This window comes from Athene noctua, chromosome 1, assembly GCF_965140245.1.
Source record: "Athene noctua chromosome 1, bAthNoc1.hap1.1, whole genome shotgun sequence".
Lineage (NCBI taxonomy): Eukaryota > Metazoa > Chordata > Aves > Strigiformes > Strigidae > Athene > Athene noctua.
Genome location: NC_134037.1, coordinates 124,360,275 through 124,377,673, shown reverse-complemented (window position 1 = coordinate 124,377,673; position 17,399 = coordinate 124,360,275). Strand labels below are relative to the sequence as shown.

General features: G+C 38.5%; 1 protein-coding gene across 4 annotated transcripts in view; it reads right to left on the bottom strand.

The window, feature by feature from the left end:
• MACROD2 (mono-ADP ribosylhydrolase 2) overlaps positions 1-17,399 on the bottom strand; it is an 890,001-nt gene that overhangs the window by 364,065 nt on the left and 508,537 nt on the right. For all 4 annotated transcript variants that reach the window (XM_074917676.1, XM_074917770.1, XM_074917932.1 and 1 more), the window contains exon 6: positions 8,420-8,541. In XM_074917676.1, coding sequence (XP_074773777.1) covers positions 8,420-8,541 — 122 coding nt within the window. The remainder of the gene's footprint in view (positions 1-8,419; positions 8,542-17,399) is intronic.

The following is a 17,399-nucleotide window of genomic DNA, read 5'->3' as shown; positions in this document are numbered from 1 at the left end:
AGCTGTCTCATGTAACTAGCATTGTGGTCCACTGTCTGACAGATCTGTACTTTGTCCTTCCCTAATGAGACAGTTACCCAATTATTGAGCCAACAGGCAATGTTTCCAGAAAGTTTCATCCTTTTAAGCACTGGATTCCCACACAGTGATTGGTGAATTAGCACACATTAAACCCATCACATACCTAAACTTACAGAACTTACTACTGAGCAAGCTATTTTCTTTTTTATTCCACCAGATCTCTTTTTTTTTTTCTTCTTAAATGTATAGTCAGTGTTTCATTAAACTCTACAAAAATAACTAACCTTTCTCCCTTCTCCCATCACAAAATCACCTCAGTGCAGAACAGCTACAATGGTAACATCACAGAACAATAAAATGGAGAACTGAGACTCCCTTGTAATGCAATCTGTTTATTGAAGCACCACTGTTATTTATTTATACTACCTAGACAGTTGTTTGTGGCCAGGTAGAAGATGACCTGGGTGGGTGGAAGGGCTACAGGGGCTTTTGTTCTCTGTTAATGCCACTTGGTGCAGTATCTAAGCTCCAGCATCCCCGAGACCTGTCTGTTGGTACAAGTTCAAGCACCTGCTCAGTTTGGGGATGTATCTGTTCCCGTCTGTACTCAAAATACTTCTGAACACCTAGGATAGGGGTGTGGTGGGGAGGGATATCCCTGGTCAGGAGTCATCACTGTACAGGCAAGCTCCTACAGTGATTAGGCTACCTGCCCATTTCCCCAAGGCTGCAACATCTTCACTGCCGGAGCTCAAAACCTTCTGCCTTTTGAAACCGTTGGGCTTTTGGCAATGCTTAATGTATTAAGAAACCAGGTTTCCACAAACACTTGTGATAGTCCACATACAGATGCTGGTGAAGTCATAATTCTCCTAAAAAATTTTCCCAATGCTTTACCATCCTTCAACTAGGAAATTCCTCATCACTCCATTCCTATAAATTCAGGCTGTTACTTCTTGTCCAGACAGACAACAGTTTATTAACTTTTACTCTTTGGCTGACATTTCAGAGTTTTTTTTGTCTTTTTCCTGTCTCCTGTTCTCTGGACTTAAACTTTTTCTTTAACTCTACTCTTGGTGCTGTTTCTAAGTCCCTGATCACCCCTGCCTGAAACACCATCTTCCAGTTCCCCGCTCTGAACCCAGTGGTCCAGTTAGTCCTACTAAAGTAGTGCAATAAACTCCACACATCTTTCCTGTTTAATTGTCACTCTATAGCTGCTTCTTTCTTGGTTTTCCCCACAACAGGGTCATGTTGTCAACTCAATTCCAGTGAATGATCCACTACAAACTCCAGCCTATTCTCTGAGGAACTTCTGCCTAGGGCTACAATCATTCCTCAACCTTTCTTGGTTGAATGAGCATCTCTGTTCAGGTGTAAAAATTTACATTTGATCTTGCTGAATACATCTCATTTAATGAAATCCTTATAGAAGAAACAGGATTGTAATTCAATCTGCCAAGATAATTTTGGAAGAAATGGTTGGGAGCACATGCAACACAAGGAAACACGTTTACCTTGGGTTAACAAAAGCACGGCCAGCTATAGCAATTTCTGTAACCAAAATGAAAGATCACAACTGCCTCATGTGATGCAGATGTAAAAAGCCAACATAGTAATTAAGCATATTTAAAGACTTAGTGTAGTAGATATATATTTTCCAGATAAGGTCTTTAAAAATTAAAGAGAAGAAAGTTAATAAGCAAAAGAAAGAAAAAGGTTAAGCTGGAGAGAAAACTGAGTTTGAAAATGTAAGATCAGTCATATCAAGTTAAACAAGTGTTTCTAAGAAACAATTTAAGTGGATTTACGATGCTGCGGAAATTTCCTTCCAAAGCAACTCTTCTGATTAATGGATATGAATCTATATCGAAAAACCAGATGATAGAATAAAGTCCACCTTTAGGAATTTCAGACTTGTAACTCATTGCTATGGCAACATCCTCAGCAAGAAATAAGTTTCCTTAAAAATAAAAAAAATCACTTCACTTTTCCCTAAAACATAACTCTGCATCATGAGAGAACAAGTCAGGTAAAGGCAAGACTGTAATACAATCTCTTAGACCAATACATTATAGTACATGATTCTAAGTGCCTTTCTACAGTTCAAGTAAAGTCCCTCTTTCCTGAATTTTATAATTTAGAACAGGAGGAACTGAGAAGACTCTGCGTTTGAAACTGATATTAAAAATTTAAGTCCATGAGTTATAATTGAAGATTCAGACATCACAGAGGTTAAATATGCCTCCACTAAAACAAAGCTCAAAGAAACACTGCAGCCTATCAGAAGTACAACATCCTTTTAAAGGTGAACACAATACGAAGAATATCAGCGCACAGCTGCAAAGTCTAGTTTTTAAATCCCAGATTACAGGTGGGGACAAACATTTAAGACACTTAAAAAGACAATTCAGTTATTTCTTAAGTGCTATAACCAGAGAAGCGACAGGTACCTTTCTTGATGTATGTTTAAATGCTCCTCAGAATAGTGATTAGGTTGTGCTTCTGTACAAACTAGTTATATTAGTATTGGTATTAATTTTGCCATTACCCAGACAACAAATACAATTAAAGTAAGTGACCTTTGTTTGTGAAAAACACCTACAAAAAGGATATGAGTCGAAACTCCCTGTAGACTAACTTAATATTTATACAAAAGGAATATTTATCTAACAAAGCCTCAAATAATACTTTAATTTAAAAGCACTGCATATGCACAGTTAGTAATATGCATTGTGTACATTGATTTAAGACCCCAGAAATGGAGGCACAATGTGGACTCCAAAAAGTGCTTCCTGATCTTAGCATACTTTTATAATAAGCCTAACCAAAACGCAGCATAAGCTGCATGCACAGGAGGGTCCCACTTTAGCCAGAGACAAAAGAGACAACCTACTCTCCCAGAAATATCCCATCATTACAGGTCACTAGCCATCCCACCGCCAAGCGATGGCTTTTCCACTCGACCTGAGGATGAGCAAATCAGCCCCTGAATAGGTTCTCTTACTTCTGAGATATTTCTAGATGGCTTTTTGCTTTTATATATTTTAGACAGAAAGAGCAGGGTGGTTATGCCTAGTAGAGCCCAGCTAAGAGGCTTTCTCTGGAGCAAGACTACCTTTTGCATTCATAGCACAAACATCCAGGCAGAAAGACAGACTAATGTTTTTGTGCATGTCTATTTATGCAAACTAAATTAGTAAGGCTCTAGAATAGCATGAACTCTTCCCAGAAACATTTTCGTATTTTGTGTTTAACCCCGCTAATATATTTGCTGGTGACAAGCAGGCTCCTTCTGCAACTCACAAAGCCACATTCTTTGAGGATTTCCTCCAGTCCCCATCCGTCCTGCCCCCCCCCACCATAATTCTCCCTAGAGGTAGAGGTCAGAGAGCGAGGTCTAAAGAAATGCTTCTTGTTAAAGCTTTACAATTTGCCCCCTGCCAACATGAAGTGATCCTGAAGACTGCAATGCCAAACACAGCCCTGAACAACATCAGGGCTGTACTCCTGAATAAAACTTCTCCGTTTCCATAACCATCACAGAGGAAGCCTGCCCGGCCTTCTGTGTGAGGGATCAGCACCCACTTCCCTTCTCTGCAAAACACACTTTTGACTTGGAACCCACCCACAACAATGCACAGTGCTTTTTTTTTTTCTTTTTTTTCTGTGTAGTTCATAAAGTGTCTGTTTAACTGCAATCCTGGCTTCGACTGACATCAACTGCTTGAGATTTTTTAGCAACAAGATAAGTCTGAATGAAGCATGTGGCAGGGAAATGCCTGATGTTCAGAAAAGTTCCAGGGTGTCAGATGGCTTCAAAGCAGCGTGTGTAAAGAAAAGCAGGACAGGAGGTCCTCCGAAAAAGTCAGAGCACACAGAGTAAATAATTTCAAACAGTGTGTAAACAGGGGAGCAATTTAATCCCTGGAAACAGTGATTACAACTCCCCCAGCCTGTCTGATAACCTAACAATTAATTGGCCTGTAAGACTCTTATTTAGAAAACCAATACGGGAAAACATAAAAAGCGTCTACTGGACTATTATTACCATTTCTTCTTTTAGTAAGGATTTGGAGCCTATAATGTATTCCCAATATTTCAGACAGAGGAGATTTAATTGATGTAGGGCAGCAATTACTACCAGTGTGTTAAAGAGACCATCATCAAAATACAATTTTTTTACATTACTAGGAAATTATCTGAATAGTTAAGAAACTTAATCTGCTTAAATGTCAACTATTTGCTCCTCAAATAAACTTCTTGTATTACCTTAAGTATTTTTTCTCCCATTGATCTCTACCAACTTAAGTGGAGATAAACAGAAACAATGTCTCAAGTGTCCTCTTCACCAGACAGAGGATTGTATAAATAAGGCTTACACAACATAAAAGGTTCACCCAGCACCAGTGACCACACAAATAGTCAGAGAGCAGCTCAAGCACCCTACAGTGGGCACAGCTACATAAACAAATATGAAAGAAAAAAGCAATGCATGGTTTTGGGAATGCCAGGTAACAAGTACAAACACAAACTTTACTTTGGTCACCTAAAAGGTAGATGGAGTAGATGACTTGAGAGAGAAACTCCTGTATGAAAAGAGCTCATATGGCATTTGAAACCTCATATTGAGCATAAAAGGTTTGAGAAAACAGGGACTGGAGACAAATGTCAGGGGCTGTTTGATTTCTCTGAACGATCCTGCGGACAATCAAATTTGTTCCTGAGGCTCTTCTTTCTGCCTTAATGGCTATGCAAATCCTCACCCAGGGCTGGGCTGCTGGTGAATTATGAACCTTGGGAATCATGCTGACTGGCATTTTATTATATTCCCTCATCTCATTTCTGGTTTTACCCATCACATCTTTCTTTTATACACTGAGATGATAACATTTCCAGATGTGATTTCAGTGCTCCCCCAAGAGTTAGCACAGAGTTGCTGTGATCCATGCCTGGACACCTTGGATGCAAACACAACCCAAATTAATTTGAGCTACACCATTTAATTGACATTTTTGTCATACACACTGACATTCTTCTCTAGCCCCCTCCATAAAAAAGCTGCATCTCACAATTTACACAGTATTTCATTATTGCTTCCCTTCCTCAGTATGTAAAACATCTATGTATGTACACATATATGTAAATGACTTTTGATCTATTCCAAATCTTATTCCTGTTCTCCCCAGCCCATTTTGAACAGAAACCACAACTTTTATGGCACCCATCATTTCTCTATAGGCAGCTTAAAAATATGTAATACTGAAACAAAACAAGTGACTGCTGTAAGTGTATCTAATCTGAGACTTGTAATTCAAGACCATATCTTCATTGCTCTGGTTTTCCAGCACGCTTCTCCCTTTGAATATTTGCAAACTGGGGTTACTTTTCCCCACCTTATGCTACTTCATCTTTTCCCATGCCCAGTTACACTGTAGCTATCAGCTCTGGTTGTGACCTACCTTCAACTGAAGTGGAGGTAAAAACTCCCTTCTGGTGCTGTGGTGGATGCTGGATGAGGTTATACTCACAGTCTCTGTAATCAATTGTCATCATATATCTCTGTCCTTTTCTAGTGTTTGCAACACTGCCTAATGTAGTATCATTTGTAAATGTAATTAATGAGCTGTTTATGTACTCTTCAAAAATCATTAATAAAGATGTTAAATTAAACTGTGTTTAGCGGCGCACCCTGAGTCATCCTGCACACTTCTGTCCAACTTGATACATTGCCATTCATCCTTATTCTTCATTCATAACGCCTCCAGCAATTCTAATTTCTATGACACAATTCATGTTCAAAACAATTTGAATTGTGGGGATTTTTTTCCTCCTTCTGCATTCATTTCTAGACTTTCTGTCCTTTCTGTTTTGAAGATAAGTAACACATTCATGTTGTTACAATCTTTTAATACCTTCCTGCTCACTTACTACAACTGCTAGTGCTTCGACACTTTCCGGTTTAGTTAATTCTTTTAGCATACTACAACTCGCTGTCATCAATGCTTCTTATACATTATAAATAAACATATGCTGCTTTTCTTGCCTTTAGCCAGTACCTATTTCAAAATTTCTCGTTTTCCTCTTTCCCATACTTACTTCACCTTCTTGTTAAAGACCAGCCAAAAGATGCTATTAATCAGCACAGCTGATTTTATCCTATTTTACACAGGTAACCTCCCCCCCTCCCCCGCACAATTTTTGTTTGTTTTCTCCCTGTTGCCAATATATCTATTACCATAATCCAGTCCACACTCAGATGTTGTCTATTTGAGTCAATCTGAGTAATTCTGTTCTCTCTACTGGGTCTCTGTAAGCCTCAGGAGTCTGTAGACATTTTTATTCATTTTCTTTCCTTTCCCCTTATGTCTACTGTACTGGATCTTGTGAACCCACTTGTACTTTGGATTCTTTTCTTCAGACTCACACTAATCTACTGCTCCTTAATTGAATGAATTATACATTTTACTTTGCTCCAGGCTTGAATTGTTCATTAGGGTAGACACTCAAGTAGCCTTCACTTCCCAAAGCATCACTGAAATCACTGGACTTAGGGCTTCTCAGAACAGTCCATGATCTGTCATGTTGACTTTAAAATCCATATTGCTTGCTAAGCTTCTTAATGCTGGTATGAATGAATGTCTCTTGGCTCCTGTTCAGCTTGTGCAGCTGTGTTCTGCAAGTCTGGGTGTTGAGTATTTTTTTATCTCAAACAGGTGCACAGTCAACAGCTCTTAACCAGCAAGGAAATAATCTGTGGATGATTTCTCCTGTGGTCATCTTTTCTTACTAAAATATCAGGCTAGTTCTCATGAAAACCATGCGTATGACCACTCTATTATTCCATGTTAAATACCAAGCTACCACCTAGAATGTCCTAAAATTACAGAATCACTACAGATGCAAGCATTACAAGCATTGATAAATGCCCACTGCAGTTTTTCCTTTGTTATTTCAATATTCTTTTTCAATCCGTTTCATTAGTTGCTTTTCCTTCCTTCCTTCCCTTTTTCCCCCCACCTCATGTTAGGAACTTTATTTTCCGTAGCCTGATTGCTCCAGAATCAGCATGTAATTGTCCAGAGTCTAAAGGCAGGAACAAGGATGAACACAGGAGCAACAGCACAGAGATCTTACCTGCTCCAATGGGAATCACAGCAGCATAGAAACATCCTTGTGTATTTAAACAATCTCAGAGAGGAGTTCAAAATATTCCCTCCCCCCCCCCCCCCCCCCCCATTGCTTTCAGTTCTAATTTATGTGCCTAGCATTACAAGGAGAAAAAAAAAAATCAGGTAGCAACTCAATTGGGCACCACGTCTCTTTCATGGCTGGATAATGGCAAAGAGAGGGCTCCCTGGACACCATTTTGAGACGTACAGAGAGGATTTCATTAGCAGAAAGTGTGAAGAGCACAGTTTACAACAACAAGAAAGAAATAAGCAATATTCATCAGGTTTGACTCTGAAGGGCACATCTAACTCGGGCTCAAAGCCCCATACCTGTCCTGCCCCTCTCCTCAGAAAGCTTTATTTCCCATTTGTGATTTCTCAGGGTTAATAGATTTCCTTTGCTGAATATTTCATCCTGATATAACATCACTGGTCCAACGAACAGTGTCTAGATTAAGCATCTGCGTGTACTAAGTTGCCAAACATATGTGCTATCACACAAGCAGCCCAAATGAACCAAAAGGTGTGAAGTCAGGCCCAGGTGATAACTTCCTTCTCTGTTAAACAGACCAGGAATTAACCTATGGATATCTAAAGACTTCAGCTGCAACAGTTTGAGCTACAGAATCAAAGCTCTAGAGCTGGAGAGGGAAGAGCTTCTCTTCTCTGTGGACTTGGAAAATCTGGCCTTTTTTGGTACAAACATGTAACGTGTATTTCAAGCAATCAAGGAACCTTTACAATTCGACGGAATATCATACAACAGGTTATTTTATGATTGATTTGGTTGAGGGTGTGCTATAAACAGTGCCACTCAACCAATACCTTTGTTTTCAGGAAGAAGCATTAACAGACAGAATAAGCAACAAATTAATCACTTCTCAGCCATTTAGGGGGCAATATTGCATGCAATTATCCTCCTGATCAGTGGCTGCTAAGGTCTTTTTCAATAAATGATACAGTATAAGAATGAGCCGTGGGAACCACTTCCTCCTTAATGAGACAGTTGTCTGCACCCCCACTACCAGGCCAACTTTCTAACTCCTAAAATAAGCATATTCCTTTTCTCTAAGCACCTATTTGGGCTAAATAATGTTTAGTTTCTTGCTTTTTCACATCATATACAAGAAGAAATCCTTCTGGGAGCCTACCATTGTAGTTATTCTACAAGCAAGGAAACAAAGATACAAATCAGAAGAAATAACATGTTCTCATACAGTACTTACAATTGATCTGATGTTGTTTTCTTTTGCCAGTTTCAGAGAGGATTTATAGCAATTTGCCAAGTTCTCTTTATGAGTGTCGGTGAGATGGCCTCTTGCAATCGGCCCAACTGTATGGATCACATCTGTAGGAAATAGAAAATAAGATTAAAAAATAAATTAGAGATCCTGTGGTAATCTTTTTACTTATGTCATGACTCTGCAAAATTACTACATTGCAAGTCAATCCATTCTGGTATTGTACCTAGACACAAAGGTAGAAGTAATATTGTAAGAAAAGGTTTATAACTGGAAATCACATAATATGCTAAATCTTTGATAATGAAAGGTGAAAAGTAGTGAAGGCTAAATTTTGTAGTACCTGGACTGCAGGAAAAAATGGAAAGGATGCACTAAATGCTTATTATATGTCTACTGCAATCTACATGTAGGATAAATTAAATGCTTTCACAAATACCCTAAGTCTTTAGGGCTGTACAACTGTAAATACTGCACAACTTTGAAACAGTTGTTCTCACTCCCTGAAGGTCTGCTCACTGGGAAAGTTCACTACACAAAATCTGAGCATATCGATGGTGACACACAGGTAATTTTTTTTTGTGTAGTTAGTACTTTAAGTTTTTCCTCAGCAATCATTTTAGGAGAAGTTGTGATCTATGTGTTAGTTATTCAAAGAATGTGCTTTCCTCTCACATCAGACCAGATAGAGATGCCATGCAATGAAACAAAATATTCCGTTTGAAGAAACTTATAATGAACAAAAGGAGAAAGTAAAGTCAAGGAATATCTTAGGTATGACTCCTCTGGACTCATCAAAATCAGATGCTGCAATCAATCAAAGTCTCTAAAGTGCTATAAGAAAAATGAAGTTAAAAGCCTGGAGGAAAAAAAAAAAAAAAAAAGCCTTGAAAAGAAATCTACAAACTAAAAGCTGTTATGACTTTTTTTTTTTTAATCCCCCCCAAATCGACTAGTAGGAAGCACATTTACTTTCCTAACGTCATTCTTCTATAGCATGTGTCAATGCAACAGAATGAGTTATGGTGCCAGGTATATCTTTTTCCTTCCTTATCATCCCCTCCAATATATAGCAGCAGCTGTAGCAGCAGCAGCAATAAACAGTGGCACTATTTTTTGCAAGGTTGCCACAAACAGGCATTAGGTCAATGCTTTCAACTGCAGTACCACTGGTCCGACTGGTTTGGTTGTGTTTGTCCCATATGGGACAGGTTTTGAAGCAACACCTGCTGTTGCACTCCAGAATATATTAATTTACAAATCTCACAGAATTCACACCAATATTCTTTGTCCAAGTGGTCTTTGATTATTTCCCTCTAACCTATACCAAAGTCCACTTTAAAATGGACAAACTGATGTTAAAATGTACACTGTCTCTTTTTTTTTTTTTCATCCAGACAATCTGCCAAATCTTGGCCTTTACTACTTAAAAGGTAGCTTATGTACTGAGGCATAATTTTTAACATTTCCAGAATTTTTCTTTACATTAGCCAGAAAGTATTGATAATTCAGCAAATAAAAGCATGTCAGAGAATCCCAATGCCCAGAGACACAGAGGAATCGGCTCTGATAGAAAACTGAAACCCAGAAGAGCTAAACTTCCCAACTGCTTTATAAAATTACCCTACTGAGAAGTAAATAAAAGGTTAACTACTCTTCTTTCCATTTTGATCACAGTAATTTTCTCCAGTTGTGGGAACAAGATGGACAGATTGGATAATTTCTGTTGAATGTCACAGCTGCCGACGGTGACTCCAGGAAACCCTCCCTACAGCATTTCAGGCACTGAACCATCAAGTAGGTGTTGAGATTTTATCCACTGATAATCAGGATGATAGCAGGTGACTGAAACAAGCAGAATGGCTTTACACAGAAGTTCAGAAAAAGAGCTACTTTTTTACATGTGTCTTAGCTACTATAAAAAACTGTGAACTATTAAGACCTATAAAAAAAGGAAATAGCATGGCTAGTTTAAAAATTGCTTCTGCGTGCAGAGATAAGGTTGTGTGAGCACTTTCATTAGGAAAGACCATAATTTCAGACTATGACTACAGCAGTTCCCTTCAGGTTGAAACTTTCCAAGGAAGATTTCTATTCAGAAGTGTTGACACTTGGCTGTTGGCAACTTCAAAGAAAGAAAAAGCTTCTCTTGACTTGTTTTTGAAAGGGGCAGGCTGCAATTACTAAGCAAGAGGGAAGGAATATACTAGTAAATCTGATCTCAATCAAGGTCATTTTACATTTGTAGACATTAAGAGCAGATATACAGTGATGAATTTCAAATTCACAACACTCAGCAACCAACAAGCAAATAAAAGAATGACTATAAAACCATTTTAAAAATAAAGTGTAAAATATTAATAAAAGAAATAATCATAAAAGATTTCCCCTCTTTCTGCTAAGGGTGACTTAAATTGCAGTTCAAGGTGTAGCTGCTTAAAAGCTGAAGCTTAATGACTTAAATTACTAATTTACTACTTAACAACAAGGAGGAGTTTTAGGGAACAGCCCAAGTACCAAATTCCTGCTTGGGTCTTTCTGTATAAAACTGCCCCTGGTATAATTTCTAGATATATTTTACTCATTAAATGTTTAACTCCATTCCTTTAGTCTTCCATTATTAAACGATAATTTTAAAAATTCTGAGCTAAATAAATGGGAAATGTTTTTTCCTTGTCATCTTTTTTTCAGAACTCCCTGATTTAGCATTTTCACGGTGCCTCGTTAGCAACCCTCTATCGCTGCACCAGACACTTCACGTAAATAGGTAAACTTTAATGCAGTTATTAGCTTTTATGTTTTAATTTTTACAAGCCCATCATAGATGGCTCTGTAAGCAGGATACTGAAGATGGTTATGAAATTATTTATAAAATATCAAAACTATTGTAATTGCTTACAGTGTATCATTGGCAAAAATCACTTTTCTTAGGCATGTTATTACTCTGAAACACCTGACAGAGTAAGATTTTACCAGCAGAGTGGTATTATGGTATTAATAATATGCCAGTGTTTCACAGCCAGCAGACAAACAGGGAAGTAATAATTTTTTGTTGTACTTTGTCAATAAAATCAGTGTATCCATACATTGCCTAAAATATACATTATTCTGCTCAAGCTATTCCACAATACATTGAGGTTTGCAGGCAGGCAAAACCCTTTGAGATTATACAGGCAGAAAGCAAACAAACCAGAAAATAAAAGAGCTCTTCCCCCACCTCTCAGCTCACACAGTTAATATATGAGGATCAGACTTCACAGGCTGAAGCAGAACCATTTATTTTTTAATATATCTACGAAGACTATGTCAATCTTCCAGCTTGTCTGTCACAATAAAGTTTCCTTTCTGCTCACACATTCCCCGCTCACCCAGCTGCACAGAGCTTGAGAAATCTGTATACTATGAAGCTGAAGGATGGAGAAGGGTGGGTGTGCTGGATGTGGGAGGTCCACATGCATTTGTCTGCAAGAAAATTAAGGGGTAGAACCACTGCCCTGCTCCTCTGGCCACCCACTACAGCAGCCAGCCCCAAATGCAAACCTCCAGCACCGCTGATGAGGACAGACATGCAAGCCCTACTACTTACCACCTTCCACACCAGTCTACCCCAGCCAGAAAGACCATCCACCCTAGAGAAGCGCAGGGCCTTTCTGAAGCAAATAGGACTTCCAGTTGGGACTTCAACGATGGAAAAGGACCACCACAAGACACGTGTAGGGACGACTTTCACTGCAGAAGGCAAACCAACTCCCATACAGATGGAAGCACCAGCCATGGGCATGAGCATGACAACAGCCTGAAGATATACCGTGCATGCAGAGGCACAACAGCATGAAACAGAAGTCATCCCTGCTATAAAATAGCTGCTGTTCCTCTTGGAGCTCCTGTACCCCTTTGCTGTCTGAGCATTTCTCAATAAGGTCAAACAGGAGCAAGGGACACAAACATCTCCCCAGAATATCCCTTAATATGTTTTTTTTCTCTTCAAAACCAGGGAAACAGAGTGAAACTGGGAACAATCAAGCCTCAGAGAATGCGATGCTCACCATTTGTAGTCTTTTAATGTCAGATGAAGCTGCCACCACGGCTTTGAAGCTTCTGACTTACTATAGTCCGTCTTTCAGCCAAGAACACTGATAAGAAACTTCATTAAAAAGAAAGCTGAAAACTGCATGTTTGTAAATCAGTTTCTCTGTGTGCACTGAGCAGAGATGTTTGCTTACATTTTTAATATTACACCAAGGTGGAGAGCCTGAGGAAGGTATAAGTCTCATCTGGTATTTGGGCCACAGCAATGGATCAAACTGCTTTTAATACTAATGAATCTGCGTAGTTTTAAAGCAAAATTTGTAAGGGAAGGAGTTATTTTTTCCTACAGAAATGCTGCCTAAAAGAAGGTAGCGATGGTTGAAAGAAAGCATCAGCACAGAGCTACACTGTACAACAGTGTTTTGGAGCTCCTTTCGTGCTGAAATAACATTTTATTTTTACACTGGCTTTTCTAAGGTTTGCATTGCAACACATGGTTGATCCAAGGAGAGAGAGCTTATAGGATCTACTGCTGTCTTTTTGGTCGTTTGACTTTTAGGCATTTGGTTAGAAATTCTGTCAGCCAAAGCAAGCCCTGTGACAACCACACCCCAACTTGTGCATGTGCACCCTCTGTATCATCTCTGCTTGTTTTCATTCAGTTTATTATTCATTTTCCCTGAAGCACTATAATGAAAGCAGACAATCTTGTATAAACCACAAACTAATCTGGAGATATAACAGGTGCTTGGACATTTAAAACATCCTTCTCACTACTTCGCCACCAGTGAAAATAAATATAATTTGCATGTTTAATCAACACTTCAAAAGCACAGTGACTCCCCTCCTCAAATTCCCATATAGGCTAGTCAAAAACGAAACTACGTCTGCTGTAGCAAACAAACTCTACATGTAAAAAAGGCTGATGACTCTTGTTTGCTTTGGTCATTTTTATTAAAGAATGTCTCAACATGCCTTACCATGATGTTTGTCACACAAGCTTTTATCTACACTGCTACATAGAAAAGGCAGAGCAACGTGGCCAAAGTCAAAACGCAGCTTCCAGTTGCAAAAGGATGAAGAGAAGTGGCTGTGCCTCAAAAACCAACCTGGAGGACTGATGTAATTTACTCTTCCCTTGTTCTTCGTTAAAGTGACACTAGATGGCAAAAATAGCATAATGAGTTCTTCTAAACAACTGAAAAAGTACAAATAAGTTTCTCTCATTTCTTCCCTTACAGACACGAGTGTGGCACATTCAAACCGTTAATGAACCAGCCGACCAGGGCTAGAATCAATTACGCATTTCTCTCATTCATCCCATTCACGCATTCATAGCCATAATCGGCCCATCTAGTGAACTGCATAATGAAGCTGTACCCTGTCAATCACAGCAGGAACCATATGAATTTTAAGAAGGAAGCTCCAGCACTGCGTGTGCCACTAAATAAAAATACCCCCACAAACCTGACAAAAAACTCAGATCATTTAGAGCTCCATTTGTAAATCTTATCAGTTGATTTACACAATAAACACCCATCATTTTGGTGCTGAAAAGGGATAGCTGAAGTTCAACTGATGGGAAATGGAATTACCTCCACATATTTGTATCTACTGAACTCTCCTGTTCTTAAGGAATGCATGTAGCCTAAAGTTTTGGTATACAAATTTGCTTGGCTTTTTCATTTTCTATTTCTAGTTAGATGCACTTGCACATAAAATGTGCATTTTCAGTGTATAACAAACAATTGTTAATTTATGTTTAGCTGAAATGAATCCCCTACCACCACAGCCTAATTTATTTACTAATATGTGTCTCCAAAACTAGATTAGCAGACCTGAATATTTTAAACGCAAGATGACATCTATTATAAATCATGCAATGCTATGTATGACTATGTATGACACAGATCCTTAGTTCGGAATATATTCAGAATAAATATATTTGCTTTATATAGATATGTATTGCATTTATCAGCAACTAAAGAGAGTATCTCAGGTTTTTAGGCTTGAAGCAAGCTCAATCTGAAGTTTGTACCTTTTATAGCTGCCTTCAGTGATTAATTAGCTGGTTTGGGTGAACTAAAAAAAAGGTTTCATTAGCCACAAAAGCTATGATATCTAGAAATCATTTGTGCAAAACATTTAAGCCATTTTTCACCTAAATGGCATTGTCTACACAAGAAAAGGTAAAGAATATGTTTATTGTAAATGATTAACCAGCATCCCTCTTTGTGGGTTAGGTGTATTTTTTTAAGTACGAGACAGCAGAGACAGTCAGAAAACAATATTCCCAAAGGGAGAGGAGAAGGATTTGCCGAGCCTGAGAGATCCTTTGGGGAGCCACAGAAGTCTGCACTCAATAGCCAGCATTTAGCAGAGAGCGATCGCTCGGCATCTGTGGGAAGCTAAAAAACACAGAGAGCTTGTTTGCAATGGTTATACCACTGCCTCAACAGCCGGCCAGAGAATTAAGTCACACAAGTCAAAACCCAATCCTTTTTGGCACTCGTGCTCGTCATAAAATACAAGGCCCAAGTATGCCCGTGTAATCCCAGAGCAGTTCCCCTCCCATCAATGAACTTACAGCTTTGCTCTGCCATCAGGGCCTCGCCATTAACATCAGAAACAAAAGTAGGCTCTGTTCAGGCAGGAGAAGCAAGTGGTGCAATTAAGAGACACTATACTATACCCTAAAGTAATAGGTTTTACAAAGCAATTTAGAACTATGATGACAGATGTCAAAGCAGTGACTAGACAGACGGCCCCAAAACTTTGATGGAAAGAATTGCCTACACATAAAGCTAAAAGGCAACGACTCCATTTGGGAAATTCATATCGTTATGTGATACAAGTGAACATGAAATGAGCACGACATGACTTAACATGAAATTGTGACATCCATGACTCGCTACTTCTGTTTTATTTTCTAATCTGGACTTGAAGAATTTGCAGCAGAAATGCTCAAACATCATCCTTGCTCCCCTCTACAAATCACCTACCCAAATAAAGACCTTAACATGCCTCTGAAAACAGATGAAATTAAATTATGTTGCTCCAAGCAGATTTTGTCCTCATCACACTAGAGCAAACCTCATTTTGTTGTAGCAGTAGAGGAGCTCAGCCAAGCACTGTCCTCATTGAGCAGCTCGGGAAACACATTCCAAGTGACCCCTTTGACCCAAGTAATGCTCTCCACCTTTCTCTGGCTATTATTCTTTGCAAGTGGACAAGGCTATAGACAAAGATGCCTTAATCTGTCTTTTGGCTTATGTTTGCTACATGTAGGAAAGCATGAGCCACAGAGATTCTCTCTTTATCGAACAGCAAAAGATGTTTGGGAGTGAGCTTGGCTTTAATTAATCTAATAATTCAGTCAGAAGGCTTTTCAGCACTCAGAAATAAACTTGTTTGCTCTTAAACTGAAAGTGCTTATTCTTAAGACACTGAGAGTTTCACTATGCCACAAAAATTTCAAACCAAAATACACAGCATGGGTGAAGAATGTAATACTAGCCACATAAATTCAAGGTATATTTAACCACACTTCATTCTTGACTCAAAAGAGTAGCTTGCAAATATTACCCTAAAAAACATGCAATACAAATCAAATCATTAAAATATGCAAACAGAGCTTAAGTCAACTTCAGTTCTAGTTTTGGAAGTCCATTAATTACAGGGGCACAGAAATCAGAAAAGAGCTAATGCTCTCAGCTTCTCAAAGCACAGAACCCTTGCCACACTTGGGCTGTTTTCAGTGTCCTACCTGTTAAAGCTGATTTAGTTACCTCTGCTGGTGTATCGCACAGTTAAAGCGTAAACATACCCGTTAGAGGGTGGAGGGAAAAATACCGACAACACAAAAAAAACCAACCCAACAACAAACTCACTCAACCTCACTACAAAACATAGTACCAGATGAATTTTATCTAGAAAAGATTAGCATTTGGAACTGAAATTCTTCTACTTTCCTCTGAGTGCCAAATAGTGCTACAGAGTGCTCTAGCTTTTCACAACAAGCTATAGCAAAAGCCATTTCCTATTTATAAGATTTTTCCTGTGCAAATTCTGTTTTCATACCTTTACTAACATTTCTCATTAAAACATCTTTTATTATTCATTGAGATTGCTGCAGTGACACTGAAAGAAAGGAAGGCATCCCAAGAGAAGTACAGTAAAAGGACTAAGAAAAAAACCCCACACAACCCAACATGTAACATTTGCCAAGGCCAGAGGAAATCTTGAACTGGGTCTTGAACACAAGCAGGTCCCCAGATTGATTGTAGGGCAAGTGTCAGGGCTTGCTGTTGGCAATACTTCAAGGCTTTCTTTCCCTTCATGAAATTACTGAATCACTCAAATTATTTTGTCCTTCACATAGGATTTAAGAACATCAGCATAAAAGTTTACAAAACACTGATCTTCATTTGAAAGGACCAGTAGTTATAGCAAAAAGTTCAGAAGACCCGACTAAATAACCTTTAATTATGCATTAGTGGTAGAATAACCTCAGATGAAATGAGAGGAAACTGCCAGCACTGTTTTTATTTGACTAGTGAAGGGATACAAATTTTTTAAATCAGATCACTTCAGGTAAAAAGGTTTTTTTTAAAAAATCAGACTGAAAGAACTGTTTCCTTAATAGGAAGTTTTATGGGCTTTTTAAAGAGGCAATAAAGCATGACTTAAAGTTTCAAGGAATATTTTATTACATTCCTAGCTTCACTGTGGTGGATCTATTCCTTGATGGCAGCACATTACTAAGAGTTACCATGCTCATTTTTTCATTTACTTTTGCTACTCATTTTCTTGAGTATAAACAAACTTCTTCCACCTCCAACAATCGGAGCACATCTTTTCCACGTGACACTTCTCTAATCCGTGTAATCTTCACAGTAGAAAATACATACTTTGTTAAAAATTTTGTGCATTGTCT